Source organism: Abramis brama (genome assembly GCF_963993115.1).
Source record: "Abramis brama genome assembly, chromosome: 14".
NCBI lineage: Eukaryota > Metazoa > Chordata > Actinopteri > Cypriniformes > Leuciscidae > Abramis > Abramis brama.
The window spans coordinates 38,177,897-38,193,501 of NC_139976.1; the positions used below are offsets into that span (position 1 = coordinate 38,177,897).

At 35.7% G+C, this 15,605-nt stretch overlaps 2 protein-coding genes across 8 annotated transcripts in view; both read left to right on the plus strand.

The window, feature by feature from the left end:
• Positions 1–11,686, plus strand: part of LOC311095800 (uncharacterized protein) — a 92,406-nt gene extending 80,720 nt beyond the window's left edge. For all 7 annotated transcript variants that reach the window (XM_084134585.1, XM_084134586.1, XM_084134587.1 and 4 more), the window contains 8 exons: positions 688–833; positions 1,609–1,693; positions 3,218–3,335; positions 5,951–6,067; positions 6,267–6,485; positions 8,340–8,421; positions 9,721–10,067; positions 11,213–11,686. In XM_084134585.1, the coding sequence (XP_083990711.1) occupies positions 688–833; positions 1,609–1,693; positions 3,218–3,335; positions 5,951–6,067; positions 6,267–6,485; positions 8,340–8,421; positions 9,721–10,067; positions 11,213–11,451 (1,353 nt within the window). In that variant the 3' untranslated portion in view covers positions 11,452–11,686. The remainder of the gene's footprint in view (positions 1–687; positions 834–1,608; positions 1,694–3,217; positions 3,336–5,950; positions 6,068–6,266; positions 6,486–8,339; positions 8,422–9,720; positions 10,068–11,212) is intronic.
• A 977-nt stretch (positions 11,687–12,663) lies between these two features.
• bsk146 (brain specific kinase 146) overlaps positions 12,664–15,605 on the plus strand; it is an 18,086-nt gene continuing 15,144 nt past the window's right edge. Inside the window, exon 1 of the mRNA XM_084134615.1 lies at positions 12,664–12,824. The gene's annotated coding sequence lies outside the window, so the exon portion shown is untranslated. The remainder of the gene's footprint in view (positions 12,825–15,605) is intronic.

Below are 15,605 nucleotides of genomic sequence, written 5' to 3' on the forward strand. Positions count from 1 at the left end.
TTTTCTGTGTTTTCAGCTGCAGAGATTAAGTCACGATGCTGACTCGTCATCTATATGCTCGTTTCATACGGATTACATAATCTGAGAATATTCATTCTCCACTGGAATCTGTTCATTCAAATGTAAAAACTGTCAAGCTTTCTATAGATATATTCCTCATGTCTGTGAAGCAAGTATACGCTGAGTTTCAGTTCATTTATGATGCGCTCAAGTTCAAGATCGACAGAAAGCGTCATTATTTTACAAAAGCACAACGTTTTGCTGTTACTGTGAGTTGACAGAGATAAGAGTAGAGCCTTCACAGTTTGCATTACTCTCATCCGTATGAGCAAAAATGAGGGAGTATTTTAAGTTAAATGCGAGTAATGGCGCCTGTAATAATGCAGGAAACACTCTCTCCACACACACTAATAACAGCACACATTTATCTAGCTAACATTACACTTGTACAGTTGCTGCTACTTACATGTCTCAGTGATAAAGCCTTATTTGAGGTTGAGAAATTAATGGCGAATGTTTGGATTTCCTGCCGTTAACGATCTGTCCGTCACAGCCGGCGTGATTTCGACACTTTTTTTTTCTGCGACTAAACGACTTAATATAATTTTGGTCGACGAAGCCTCTTCTAGTCGACTATTAGGGGGCAGCCCTATTTCTTTTAAAACTGAAGCGTTTGTGTTTGTGCAGGTTGGGAAGCTGTATAATCATTATCGGCTCGAGGTGCCGGACGAGGACCCGATCTTCGAGAGCGAGGATATTATATGTCTCCTGAAAGACAAAAAAGAGCTGTACATCCACAAGGATCATCTCTCTGCCAAACTGGACATCTGCAGGTACAGCGTCTGCCGTGTGGTTCCAGCACGTCTCATGCTTCTCAATCCTCATTAGGGATATGCACTGATATGAACATTTTGTCCAATACCGATAACCGATAATTCTTTATATCTGAAAGCCGATAACCGATATATTGGCTGATAAATCTAAATCCAAATGTTTATATAATTGTTGAGAGCCTGATTACTAAACCAAAAGTCTCATCATGTCCCAATCACACAATTATAATGATGTTCTCATTATAATATTATGTAGCCGATATTGACAGACTTGCGCTGCACATGTTGCACTGAACTCTATTTTCCTTTTTTTGAAGTGATTCAATCATATTTCAAGCAATTCAGAACCATCATGTTGAACAGTGGCATCTGAAGTGTCTCAGCTGAAGGAGATAATACATTATTTATCAGCTTTAATATATCAGCCAAATTTTCGTATCTGGCCGATAACGATAACATTAAAAATGATCATATATCGGCTGATACCGATATCATATCATACCGATACCGATATGGCAGATATATCGTGCATCACTAGTTTCTACTCCAATTCATCTTTTGAAATATAAACATTTAAATTAGGGATGCACCGATATGAAAATTTTGCCCGATACCGATAATTCTTTAATATTTGAAAGCCGATAACCGATATATTGGCCTATAAATCTAAATCCAAATTTTTATTTCATTTCTGATTTATCATCCATCCCTAATCCTTGTGTGTGTGTGTGTGTGTGTGTGTGTGTGGTTCATCTCTATTTATGTTATTTTGCAGAGAGCTGGTGAAATTGTTCACCATGGAAAAGAGCTTTGCCAAAGAACTGGAGCGCTTTCTCCAGGGCCTTGTTTCATGCATAAACGTGAGTATAGAGTATATACACACACACACACACACACACACATATATAGAGAGAGAGTTTAAATCAGAGTCGGATCATGATTAAAACGAGCCTCCAAGCCACATATTCACACACACACACACACACACACTGATGCCAGCTGTATTCCTCCAAGGTCACGCTGCCCTTGTTTTCAAAAGCAAGATTGAGTGATTGAGAGCTGAAAGCAAAATTTATGGCTTGAAAAACACTAAATGCTGCATCTTAAGTGAAAAGCTAGAGCGCTCACTGGTCCTTTGGGATAAAGATGAGAGGGTTTTCTCTCACCTGGTACGATATGGACACTTTGAGTGCTTGGGATGGGATATTAATGTAGTCATGCCTCCGGGCCGTACAGAAATCACATAAGTAGTTCATTTTTGACCTTTTATAAAATATTAAAGTTTCTTCAGCAGAGATTGGCAAGAGTGCAAACATTTATTTCAATTTATGTAACATGGAGATTTGTTTTTATTCACATATGTACCAAATCTCTTTGTGTTTGTGTTTGTTTCATATGGTTTGAAACAATATTCATATTTGGTCTTTAGATATGTCATGTGGTGCAGGCTATTATCATTAACTAAAACCATAAAACATTTATTCCTTGAAATAAAATAAGCATTAATTGTAAATTTACTTTAAAAATATAATAATAAAATTTTAATAAAATAATATAAAATAAAAATAATTGTAAAAAAAAAGACTAAAATTGTATTTGTAAAACAACATTTTAATTTCCGTTTGGTTTAATTTGAAGTATATATAAACTAAATATAATAGTAAATATAAAAACTAAAGCTTATAATAAGTATAATAGTAGTTTTAATATGATAATAACTAATATAGACATTTTAAAAAATGACAAAAACAACAAAATTACTAAATCTTTAAAATGAAAATAGAAATCAAAATATTAACAAAAAATATAATAGTGTCTCAGTGATGCTAAAATAAAATAATAACCTACATTCTTTACACCTTGAATACATGAGTGTACAATTTTATTTTCTAAAATAATATAATATAATATTTTCAAGATAATGCTTTTTTCTGCATGTTTCTTCCCTTCGATTTGGTTTAAAAATGTTTTTAATTAGTATTAATAAGCAGTAAATTAGTTTGCTATTTTTCTAATAGTTAATAATCAGTTATTCCAAACTACTTAATTTATTTTTATATATATTTTTATTTATATGTATGTCTATTTTCTTTAATATATACTTGAATGTATTTTTTCAATTTTTTATATGCTTTAATATGTGCGTGTACTGTATATGATATGTATATATATGTATGTGTGTGTATATATATATATATATATATATATATTACTGTTATTAATTATGTAAATTATATATATTATTTAATTAAATGAATCCCGATTGTGACTAACTACGATCAAGTAATTAGCATATCTTGTAATTATTTTGCTTAAAATTTCTTTTTGATTGACATCTCTCATACAAACTCCATCACATGAATCTTGTTCATCATGTGACTCAGGACCAAGCTGATTTAAAGAGGCTTCTGGACCGGGAAAACGTTCAAGAACTCCCAGAGAACGAGGAGCCATGGGACGTCCCGGCGCCACAACCGGTGGAAGTGAGAACAGAAGTCATCGGTAATCAGATCTTCTTTGTGTCCCTGAACCGACGGCGCGATCCCCGGAGTCGGGAAGCATCCAGAAATTAACAGCTGTGTTGATCCCTTTGATTTTCTTCCCGGTTTAATCCGCGCCCTCATTTCATCACTCCTCGCGCACCACATGCACAGTGCGCGTATGCTAATGTGTGTTTGTTTGACATGAAAGCGCAGCTGTTGCCGGGCGAAAAGAAGAGGCTGAGAGTCGCTACACACATTAGTAACCAGGCCTGCGCACTGACACACATCTCACCATTCGGGTTCAGATTAACATGCTTGCGGTTTGATCCGATAATGATTCATTTGGAGATATATATATATATATATATCAGGTACAGTACGTCAGTAAAAAAAAATCTTTCAACTAATTAAGCCCTATTCTCACGGGATTAGCATTACCTGGTGACCTCTAGTCGTTTGTAATAATTGGGGAGGTTGTTTTGTATATAATGATTTGTATATAAACATTTAAATGGCATTTTTTTTTTTTTTTTTTTTTTACATAATAACGTTTCTATTAGGGATGCACCGATTCGATATTGATTCATTTGGATATATATCAGGTACAGTACATGTCAGTAAAAAAATCGAATGCTGTAAACTATACAAGAACTGTATAAAAACAACTGATTTGCACACAAGCATTATTATTTTAGCATAATAACGTTTCTACTCCAATTCATCTTTTGAAATATAAACATTTAAACATAAACATTCACCGATATGAACATTGTGGCCGATACCGATAACCCTTTATATTTGAAAGCCGATAACCGATATATTGGCCGATAAATCTAAATCCAAATTTTTATATAATTTTTGAGAGCCTGATTACAAAAACAAAAGTCCAAATTCAAAACTATCATGTTGAACATCTGAAGTGTCTCAGCTGAAGGAAATAATACATTATTTCTCGCCTTTAATATATCGGCAAAATTTCTTATCTGGCCGATAACAATAACATTAAAAATTATTATCATATATCGGCTGATACCGATATGGCAGATATATCGTGCATCACTAGTTTCTACTCCAATTCATCTTTTGAAATATAAACATTTAAATTAGGGATGCACCGATATGAAAATTTTGGCCGATACCGATAATTCTTTATATATGAAAGCCGATAACCGATATATTGGTCGATAAATCTAAATCCAAATTTTTATATAATTTTTGAGAGCCTGATTAAAAAAACAAAAGTCTCATCATGTCCCAAACACACAATTATAATAATGTTCTCATTATAATGTTATGTAGCCGATATGACAGACTTGCGCTGCACATGTTGCACTGAACTCTATTTTCCTTGTTCCTATTATCTCTACAAATTTAAAAATCATCATGTTGAACATCTGAAGTGTCTCAGCTGAAGGAAATAATATTATTTATCGGCTTTAATATATCTGCAAAATTTTCTTATCAGGCCGATAACAATAACATTAAAAATTAACATATATCGGCCGATACCGATATTGTGGCCGATATATCGTGCATCCCTAGTTTAATTCATAGCGGTTTTATTAAAAATATACTAATTAATGAAGAACGGATTAGGTAAAAATATATGAAAATGTAATGTAGTGCATATATTTATCAAAACGTTCTTCGCTAGAGTTATTTCTCTGTTGAGTTTATGGACACTGTTTAACGAGTTTAACGGCTTTTCTGAAGGAAATGTGGCGTATTGTTCTCCAGTCTTTCTGAGGTTGAAACACTGATTGATGGATCACATGAGACATGATTGAGTTCAGGAAGTTGTTCTGTATCTTTCATCATTTCCTCTGATGTTCACTGATGTTTATTTGCTGCTGTAACTAGTAGTGAAGAGGAAGAGATGATCGCTTCATCTGTCACACACATTAAAGAGACAGAATTTGAAAGCGGAGACTTTGTTTCTTATCAAAAGTATCAAAGCACAAAGATTATTGAACGGCAGCCGCTACATATAATGTTTAGTGAAGTTTTGTTCACGCATCTCCTGAAAACAGCACCGACTGAAAGACCAATCTGGGGATTTAAGATTCGATTTCCGTTGATCAAAATGAGAATTGATTAAAATTGAGAAATTGATATTTTCGACCCAGCCCTAACTGTACAAACTGAACACAACTTGTTTAGATTTATGGCTTTGATTTTCTTGCAGTTTTAGAGTAAAACGTGTTTTTGAAAATATATATTTCAAAATAAAATTTAAAATAGTATTTTTGTGCATTTTTTAGAACAATAAACGTAAAATTCTGTAACTTTTTTTAAGTTCACTTTTTAAAACTTTTCTCACTTCAGCAATAATCTGCCGAGTGTCGTCTTTGAAAAGAGATCAAACTTCAGTCTGTCGCTCTAAAGCATTCAAGATTTACGACCGTTAAAGTTGGCAGTTTAATTTTCAGGTCTATGCTCAAAAACTGAATAAATGGATTATAAATACAGCGTAAATATAATCGATCCATGATCAATAATCGATATATGATCATTTATATTTTCGATCCAGCCCCAACTGTACGAACACATCATTTTGTGCTTTAAAATGGATGTTTAATACGGCATTTTTTGTGATGAAAGATCAGCGTTGATCTGTGGTGTTTGTGTTTGCAGTTCGTCCATCAGAAGTCGTGCAGGAGGAGCAAATCCCGCCGGATCTGAATAAAGAGGACCGGCTGGTTTGCTGGCCGCCTAAAGCTTCGCTCAGTAAAACAGGAGTACAAAGTTCAGGTACAGACCACATTTGAAGAGGAGCCACTTTGCTTTTGCAGCTGCATAAGATTTGAGATTTTGAGTAGACGAAATTTAGTCTTATTTAGTCTTGAGTTTTAGATCAGTAAATCATGTGCATTGGCCTTAGACCAGGTTTGTTGTTGTATATTTGCAGTGGCACCAGCGAGCGAGCTCATAACGCATCTGTGTTTTGTAGGTTCAGGCAGCCAAGCTTTGGAGGAGGTGATGAAGATGTGGCCTCCTCCGGCTCCTCTGATTCCTCCAGCTCAATCCCGAGTCGAGAGGAACAGCTCGTCCAACACCAGTGTCCATCAGCGAACCGCAGAAGCTCCAGTGCATGAAGACCCAAGAGCTCAACATCAACATCAACATCAACAGGCTCCCAGAGCGGGCGGCATCGTCCCACAACCCCCAGGTCTTGTGATTCAGAAATAGTTTTTAGTTCATCGTAATGGTAACTTGGTAAAGGTTTTGGCACTTGCTGTGTAAACACACACACACAAAAAAAAGGTTAAATGGTCTTGAAAAAAATAGTCACACTTGAGCTCCTCGCGGTCAGAAACGAGCGCATTGGAAATAAACGAGACGAGTTTCCTCTAGTGGAAGCGTTTGGTACTGCAGCCGAACAACATCTCACTGAAAGATCATTTTTTTCGAGATATCAACCTCAAATTTGGAGCACAACTTGTTTAGATTTATGGCTTTGATATTCTTGCAGTTTTTTAAGAGTAAAACGTGTTTTTGAAAATATAGATTTCATAAAATTTTACATTTTTGTGCATTTTTCATAACAATAAACAAAATTCTGTAACTTAAGTTCACTTTTTTTAAACTTACGTCTTGCATATATATATATATATATATATATATACATATATATATATATATATATATATATACATATATATATACATACATACATACATATACATATGTATATATTGAATTTCGCTCTCGTGGCCCCAATTTTGCCCTCTTATTTTTACACCAAATCTTTTTTATTGGATTTCAATGACAATACAGACATCATAAACAGTATACAGTAAGATATTGTCCATTATTAACCCCTTACATGATCTCTCCCCCCCCCCCCCCCCACCATCCAGTAGCTCAGAAAAAAAATAAAAAAATAAATAATAATAATAATAATAATAATAGGTAACAAAAAAATAAATAAGTAAATAAATCCCCTACAAAGATCCTCCTAATAAGCGAAAATTATGTACCATTGCCAGTTACAGGTGCACAAGGTAAACCCTTAATGTAATTTAAAAAGGGTAATTGTAATTGTAATTGTAAATTCCAAGTCTTGTAAAAGGATGTAAGTGAACCAGAGAGTGAATATCTTAACTTTTCAAGTCAAATACAGTGAAAAATGTCCTGTATCCACCTGTCATGCGTCGGAGGGGAAGCATGCCTCCATTTAAGAAGGATGGCCCGTCTGGCCAAAATTGTAGTAAAAGCAATAACTTTACGATCTCGGGCATCCCTCTTATTTTTGAAAGAACAAATTTCACGATCAAAAAAATGTCCCTATTATGGATTTCTTATTTTATCTCAGGGTTTCCTAAACAGGGGTTTGTGAATATCATTAATTAAATGATAAAATTGAAAAGAAAAAAATAAAGAAAAGAAAAGAAAATATAGGGCTGCACAATTAATGTATATGAAATTGCATGAATGCAACAATGCCTAATTTTCAACATTTTGTGGACAAACACGTTTATAAATCTGTTTCTCCCTGCAGTGAAGAAGGCAACAGTTATGAGAAACTTAAAATGAAATAGTTTATTAGTTTACCTGCATGTCATGTGACCATTAACCGACATCACAGAACCATGGACATGCACATGTGTCGTTAAATTATTGTAATATCAACCTAAAATCTCAAGAGGACTTAGTTACAAATAAAGTCAAAATGATTTACTGGTGCGCATCATTATTGTGTTAATAATCTCGAATCAGAATAAGTTCCTCTTGCAGCATCTCTTTTCTTCTCTGATGATGTGGGCGGAGCTATAACCTGTCACTCACATGAGATCAGCCAATAGCAAACCACAACCATCCAATCAATTCCTCACAGACACAATCAAGCCCCGCCCACATTTGTTCTTGTTCCAGAAGCGTTTCACTCGGATATACGACACAGTAAAAGACCAGCACAACTTCTGTTTTATGCCGACTTTAAAGAAAATATTTTAGATAAAAGGGTTCAGCTGGCAAAAAAAGTTTGTGAATGGCTGTTTTAAACATGTTTTTGTTCACACAGAGGAAAGAGAAGAAGATGTCAGTCCTCAGAACGAAGGCGATGAAACTCCAGCGGAGGAAAGCAGCGCCGCAGCAGATCCGCAGTACGTGTTCGCTTCATAACCCGTGTTTCATTCATAAAGCTTGATTAAAGGATCATTCGAGAGCTTGAATAGTCAAAATTCATCCTGTGAAAGTTAGACGTTCCGTTACCATGAAAACATTAATTTAAAACCTTTTAGCGGCTCATTTAAAAAAATAATAATTTGGAACACAACTTGTTTACACATTTGGGTTTGATTTTCAAGCAATTTTAGAGTCCAAATGATTTAGTTAAACACATATTTTGTATAATATTAAAGAATAGTTAGTTTACACTTTGATTAAAAAGAGACCAACCTCATGAATTACAACCGTTTAAGTTCAGATCTGTGCTCAAAAAGAGGAGCAACAGTGAACAGGATATTAAGGAGGATCTATTACGCCCTTTCTCAAAGTCTTGATGTAGTTTCAGGCTCTAGTCGAACAGGTTTTCCTGCTTGAATGTTGATTATTCTCCTCCTATTGTTGCGGCTCCTCTCTTCCCAGTCTGTCAGTAACGCTCTGTTTACTTCCTGTCTCTATGAAGCCCCTCCTTCTGAAAAGCACACTGTGCTCTGATTGGTTGGCTGGAGCAGTGTGTTGTGATTGGTCGAGTGCTTCGAGTGTGTTTGGGAAATGTCCCGCCCCATAACCACCAGTTTAACACACTACTAACTAACTCAACCAGGCCCCGCCCCTTTATTCTGCATATGAATTATTATAATGAGGAATATTGTGACGTGTTCGCTTCCGGAAGAAACTCAAGACTACAATGGAGGCGTTTCAGGAGTTCAGAAACACTGACTCTGATATAGAGAAGAACTGGAGCTTCTTCATGATCACACAGCAACATTACACACTTAAAGTCCCCCTGTGGTGAAAATCCAGCTTTTAATGTTGTTTATGTGTCTATGTGGAGTTTTTAATATGCTTTAAGACAAACCATGTGTAAATTCATAAGTCATAATCGCTGGTGTTTCTGACGTCACAAACTACCTTGTAACCAATCAGATCAACGTGTGATCGTCAACCAGTGGATCTCTGAGCTGAGTGAGTGAGTGGAGGCGGGGCTCATTTGCATATTCATAGAACCATGCATACTAAATGAGGGAAGGGTGTTGAGTTACATTCAAGATATTTTAAGGCATGAAGAAATTTTTTCAAGGAACAAAAAAATGTTTAAATATGTCATTTAGGTGATCAAAGATGAGTTTTAAGGGATAAAATGATTGACTACAGGGAGACTTTTAAAAAAAGCATCATACATCCTCTTATTATTGCTTGCTTTTCATCGCATTTGAACACTTTGCTCTTCTCTCTAGAAGCCAGACTGCTCCTCAGGCTCCTGAGATGGTGCTGAGCCGGTTTCAAGGCGCTGAAAGTCGGCCTCGTCCCCCGATAACGCTGGATAACGCGGTGTGGAGCAAATCCATGAGTCCCGAGGACGTCCTGGAGGATCTGACGCTGGACTGCTCGATTCCTCAAACCCTGGTGCTTCCCACAGACCAGGAGGACACGGCCAGCATCGGACAGTGGGGAGAGCAACTGGTTTTCTCCTTCCTCACGCACTGGAAAGAGAACGGTGGGCGTTCGGGTCCCAGCGAGATCACATGGTTCAACGAGAGAGGCGAGAGCGGACGCGCCTGCGACTTCAAGCTGAGCTTCCCCGGTGAATAACACTGATATATACTAGGAATACTGGTAACACTTTACAGTAAGGTTAATGTGTTAACTGACATGAACTAACCATGAGCAATACATTTGGCACAGTATTTATTAGGGCTGGGTAAAAAATATCCATTTCTTGATTTTTAACTCATTAAATATCGAGAATAAAGTCGTTGTTTCGAGAAAAAACTTGTTAAATTTCGAGAAAAAAGTCGAAATACAATCTTGAGATTCTCTAAATTTAATGAGTTTATTCTCACGATTATTTCGACTTTATTCTCGATATTTAATGAGTTTATTCTCAAGATTGTATTTAGACTTTTTTCTAGAAATTTAACGAGTTTTTTCTCGAAACACAACGACTTTATTCTCGAAATGTAATGAGTTTATTCTCAAGATTGTATTTCGACTTTTTTCTAGAAATTTAACGAGTTTTTTCTCGAAACACGACTTTATTCTCGATATTTAATGAGTTTATTCTCAAGATTGTATTTCGACTTTTTTCTCGAAATTTAACAAGTTTTTTCTCAAAACACAACGACTTTATTCTCGAAATTTAACAAGTATTTTCTCAAAACACAACGACTTTATTCTCGAAATTTAACAAGTTTTTTCTCAAAACACAACGACTTTTTTCTCGAAATTTAACAAGTATTTTCTCAAAACACAACGACTTTATTCTCGAAATTTAACAAGTTTTTTCTCAAAACTCAACGACTTTATTCTCGAAATTTAATGAGTTTATTCTCAAGATTGTATTTCGATTTTTTTCTCGAAATTTAACTAGTTTTTTCTCGAAACACAACGACTTTATTCTCGAAATTTAATGAGTTTATTCTCAAGATTGTATTTCGACTTTTTTCTCGAAATTTAACGAGTTTTTTCTCGAAACACAACGACTTTATTCTCGATATTCAATGAGTTTATTCTCAAGATTGTATTTCGAATTTTTTTTTACTTTATTCTCGAGATGGTTTTATTTTTTTTATTATTGCTTGGCCCTAATCCTCTTCCGTAGTATTGTGCATGATGCTAATAATACTTTTAATATATTTAAAGATAGTGTTTTTTGTTAGTATATTTGCAATGTACTATTGAAAAGGGAATATATTTCAAATACAATAAAGTATACTTTTTCATCACTAGGGTTGGCAGGCGAAGGTGAACGCGAGATCTTCGTGGAGGTGAAGACGACGGTCAGGCGAGATCGACACTTCATCCACATGTCCGCGAACGAGCTGGATCTGGCGCTCAAGGAGAGAGAGCGCTATCACATATACCGAGTGTACGGCGCTGGAGACGTGCGGCACGTTCGCCTCTGTCGCATCAAGAACCTCGCTCAGCATCTGCACTCCAAGACTTTAGAGCTGTTTTTATTTGTGTAGCCGGTTTTAGTCTCAGGTTTTAGAGTCTGATCAATGTTAAATGTTTGTATTCTTGTATTTGACTACTAATGTTTGTACTGATATTAAATGAGAGATTGCACAGTTCTACAGAATCACATTTTTGCTCCGTTCAATTGTTTGGTCATTTGAAGAACATGGTTTATAAACTCTTCTTTAAAAGTGTAACTTTACCGTTTGACCAATTCAGTAAATGAATAAAATGTTGTGAAAAAGAGGTCTGAGTGGATTCATTGGATAAAAGTCATAAAGGAAACCATTTGGTGTTTAATAATGCAGTAATTAAGTCTGCAGTAATTAAGGACAAATGTGGCATTGCGTACAAACCATAGATAAAAGTGTAGGGAAAATAACCAGAACAAACTACAAACAATTATATAGAAATATGTGTTAATTATAACTCCATGGAGGAAAACTATAATGCACAAAAACATGTAAAAAATAAAACACTGCTACAGTATATAACTAATATATATAGTCAAATAAGTAGGGGTGTGTCAATTTATATTATGGTTTGTTTGTTACATATGGTTCACATTTGGCTATTTTTGGGAGTCAAATAATAACATTCTTAGAATTTTTATATTTAGGTTTTAATTTGTCGGCATCATCCAACGAGTGATTTGGGAACTCGCTGGGAATTTTTGGATTGGCCCTTAGTTTGTAAAAGCAAAAAAATAAATGCATTTGCATTTACTGTCATCAATTCACTTCACGTTTATTTGTATAGCACTTTTCACAATACACATCCACATTACAATTTAGAGTGATCTGTTATCAGAGGTACAGTAACTGTCTAAGTTATGTATTTCAGAAATGTACATATAAAAAATCACAGTTAGCTAAAAATTGATTAATTTAAACAATGTAATAATTTAATGCAGAAACAATGAGCTCATTGAAGTAATGAATACTTGTTATTACAACGAATAAACATTAAAATATGCAATTAACTTATGCGATTAATAAAGGTAAATAAACCTAATACTTAAAAAAAAATCAAAATTTTTTTTATAAACAGCATCTTTGAAGCAGCCTCAGCGACTAATGCTGCTTTCTGCTGTTATTGGCTGATGCGCACAGTAGGCGGAGTGTATCAGGTGACTCGAGGAGCGTCCTGCGCTGCTATTGGCTGGCTCTCGCGGTGGGCGGGGTTTCATCAGCCCCGCTCGGAAGCTGTGATTTTTTCCCCTCAGTATCAGTTGATCCTCGCCGGGTGAATGTCGTCTGATTCTCCAACACAAATGCGGATAAAAGAGAGACACGACGCTGGACCATGAGAACAGACTCACATTATTATTATATTCCTGGATAGAAGCAGAAGCGCTGGTGTTTTGGACGGATTTCATGGTTTGGTGAGTCCATTCCGCTTGATGTCAACAGTATGATTGCATTGCAGCAGCTGATACACTGATGCTCGATTATAATGACTGTCCTGCTCTGGAATGATGGGGTAACATGAATATGAATAATAATAATAACCGCTGCCAGACGACCTCAAACATCACTGCAGCATAATGTCCTTATGCTGCTAGGAAATTAGCGAAAATAATAATAATAATGGTGTTATTACTATAATTTTTTTATTCATTAATAAGCACTGATAGAATGAGCATGGGCAAAAATAATAATACCACTATTATTTTTATTCACTTTGTTGAGCCAGTTGGATGAATAATAATAATACATTCTAATAATATATAATAAATTATAATAATAATAAAAAATTTTTTGCAGTGTAATTAATATAAATAAATAATAATAACCTTAATAGAAAAAAAACATAATTTTTAAATAAAAAGTATTATCCAACTAACAAAAAAATAAAACATATATATATATATATATATATATATACACACACATATAAAATCTGTACTTATTTTTTTTATTTGTTCTGGATATGCATGGATGATATTCCTTTTGTCCTGTTCAGCATGTAAACGTATTCCCCCTTTAAGAAGAGCGTGTGTGTGTGTGTGAGAGAGAGACTGCAGACTGCAGGCAGCACTGTGTGCGTGTGTGTGCGTGTATGCGTGTGAGTGTGTGTGTGTGTGTGTGCGAGTGTGCGTGTGAGTGTACGTGTGTGTGTGTGTGTGTGTGTGTGTGTTGTTCTCAGTGCGGATAGGATGAGTGTGCAGGTATCCGCAGGTCACCCAGAACTCAACACCGGTAAATGGATGCTGTCAGAGAGCGGATGAGAAATGAGCGGATCGACTCAGGGATTAAGAGTTCGGTTCAGATGCTGATGCTGAACATCAGTGCAATTTACACTCACTGATGCTGAACGCCTCTCACACACACACACACACACACACACGCAATCAGTTCTTCACATGCGTTTTCACATACTAGGGGTGTAACAATATATCGTGTCACAATATATCGCAATACAAAAATGCATCAGTATGTATCGTATCGTTCACCCAAAATGAAAATTACTGTGTTAAAAAATTAAGTTTACAGGGTTTTCGTGTCACTACTACATTTAATGACTATATATAATGTTGAATATAATGTATAATAATGCAATGGGGGAATATTTGTGGTATCTGGTATCTGTAATGCCAAATGTCTGATGTAACCAGTAAAACGTATCCTACATTATTTTAAATATAATAAATAAAAAACCCTTAGCTGTTCTAAATCCACTGTAAATCACGGCTTTTATAAAACGGTTATTCCATAAAAATATTCATTTTAATTTTGTTCATAAAATAAACACCAGCAACAAAAAAATATAACGTTGCAACACATTTATTCCTCCGCCAAGCAAAGTAGTTCCAAAGAGGTTGCCAAGCAACACATGCAGCAACAAAGCATCACAAACGGCAGTTGCGCAGTAACACTAATGTAATGCGGTCACAGGTGTGTTACGGCTTCGAACGCGGCTCAACCAATCAGAATCAAGGACCGGAACAATCCGTTTTATAACTATTCATTTACACCCACTGTTAAACCAAATTTACCATTTTGATGGTATCGCAATAATATGGTATCGTGAGTTCAGTATCGTGACATGAGGGGATCGTTACACCCGTATCAGATACACGATTTGCACGATCACACTGGGCAACTGCGCTTTGCTTCCACACGTAGATCCCACACGTTTGGGACTGACCCTTCGCAGGGAGCTTGATTGACAGGCGATCTGACCAATCATAATCCGCCATTTTTGTCCGACAAAGCAGTCAGGAGAGTTAGTAGATTAACGTCGGTGGATTGAACTTGAAAAGCGGAGTGTACTGACGTCTTTCAGCGGTTAAAACAACATTCCTTCTGATGTTCATTCATGTTTATTTGATGCTGTAAATGAACTAGAAGGAAGAGATGATCGGTTCACGAGGAGCTTTAACTGAGCGATCTGTCAGACACATTAAAGAGACACAAAACGCTATTTATTGTTTACATTTCTTTAAAAAATGACAAATTTAAAAGTTGAGACTTAAAAGTAAGCTGGTCTGTCCTGTGTGTCAGTGTGTGTCAGTGTCTCTGCTCTGCGATGTGTGTTTCACTGCGTGAGAACATGTGTGCGTGAGAGAGGCGTGGCTTGTCAGACATAGCAACAGTAACTAAAGGGGGCGGGTCTTTGCGAACGGTCAAATTGAATGCAATCATGTGCGATGGCTTTATCGTGTCTCTGGCTCTGCTTTCACACTCCTGTGGCTTTAACACAAGCTGAGGGAGTCACAGTTCTTAATAATACAGTTTCTCCACACGACCTCCTGTTCCTTACTTCATTCACCATGTAAACAATATTATCCCAGCAGAGATGCATGTGCATGTTCATTCTTCATCAGTTTTTTATTATAAACAAACACCAATATTTGGACAATACTGTAGATTATATTTCCAGTTACCGGTATATTCTTTGAAGTGCCTTGGAGTAACATGTTAATGAATATTATAATAATCAAGTAACGTTAGTACAGTCAAACCAAAAATAATTCAGACACTAGATGTAATTTTTATATTGTTTCACTAGTGTGTGCAGGACACTATAGTTCATTTATGAAAGTGAGGAGAGCAAAATAAAGTAAACTGTGACATTATACGCAAAAACTCTTCATACAGTGACTACCAGTAACATTTATAAAAATTTGGGACCAAAAATGATTGGGACACTTTGACCTGAT